The following is an 849-nucleotide window of genomic DNA, read 5'->3' as shown; positions in this document are numbered from 1 at the left end:
AGAGAGAGAGAGAGAGAGAGAAGGGAGAAACAGAGTGAGTGAGCAGCAGGTGGACAGAGAGAGAGAGAGAGTGGGGGGGAGAGAGAGGCAGGTACGGAAAGGATAGATAGAGTGAGAGAGGCAGGAAGAGAGAGAGAGACAGATGTGAGAGGGAAGAGACAGAGTGAATGCATGGCAGAGAGAGATAGAGAGAGAGATAGAAATAGAGACGGGACGGAGGGCGAGAGTGTAGCAACAAGAAAGAGAGAGAGAGACACGGAGTGAGTGTGGCAAGAAAAGAGGAGCCACAGAGAGGAAGGGACAGAGTGAGAGTGCGGCAGGAACAGCAAGAGAGAGGAGGAGGAGAGGGAGCGGCAGTTTTGGGGATAGGGCAGGGGCCAGGAGTGGGGATGGGATGGGATGGGATTGGGGGCAGTGGGGGGGACCCAGTTCCGGAAACTCACCAGGACCGGAGCAGTGCGGGTTCCTGGGAGCCTCGTCTGACAGATCATGACAGTCAAACTCTCCGTCACACTCCCACTGGCTGTTGATGAGGCAGCGGCCATTAGCACAGCGAAACTCCAGGGGTCCACACGTTGGGTACTCTGCAGGGAAACATCAAACAGGGAGGGGTCAGCAATCAGGGTCCGGTGGGGGGCAGAACGGAGAGGCTCGGGATGCACAGGAGGTGGTATGGGCACTATCCAAGGCCCCCTACACACCCTCCCTATCTCCGTCACCCCCTCCATCCCCCTACACCCCTTCCCTATCTCCATTACCCCCTCCAGCCCCCTACAGCCCCTCCCTATCTCCGTCACCCCCTCCATCCCCCTACACCCCTTCCCTATCTCCATTACCCCCTCCAGCCCC

At 58.4% G+C, this 849-nt stretch overlaps 1 protein-coding gene across 1 annotated transcript in view; it reads right to left on the bottom strand.

The window, feature by feature from the left end:
- Positions 1-849, bottom strand: part of LOC125482079 (low-density lipoprotein receptor-related protein 1-like) — a 5,677-nt gene that overhangs the window by 2,631 nt on the left and 2,197 nt on the right. Inside the window, exon 3 of the mRNA XM_048594061.1 lies at positions 444-584. Within this exon, the coding sequence (XP_048450018.1) occupies positions 444-584 (141 nt within the window). The remainder of the gene's footprint in view (positions 1-443; positions 585-849) is intronic.

Source organism: Rhincodon typus, unplaced genomic scaffold (assembly GCF_021869965.1).
Source record: "Rhincodon typus isolate 14 unplaced genomic scaffold, sRhiTyp1.1 hic_rhity00005647, whole genome shotgun sequence".
NCBI classification, from domain to species: Eukaryota; Metazoa; Chordata; class Chondrichthyes; order Orectolobiformes; family Rhincodontidae; genus Rhincodon; species Rhincodon typus.
Note: the sequence above shows the minus strand (reverse complement) of the source record. Positions and strands in the feature narration are given on the sequence as shown.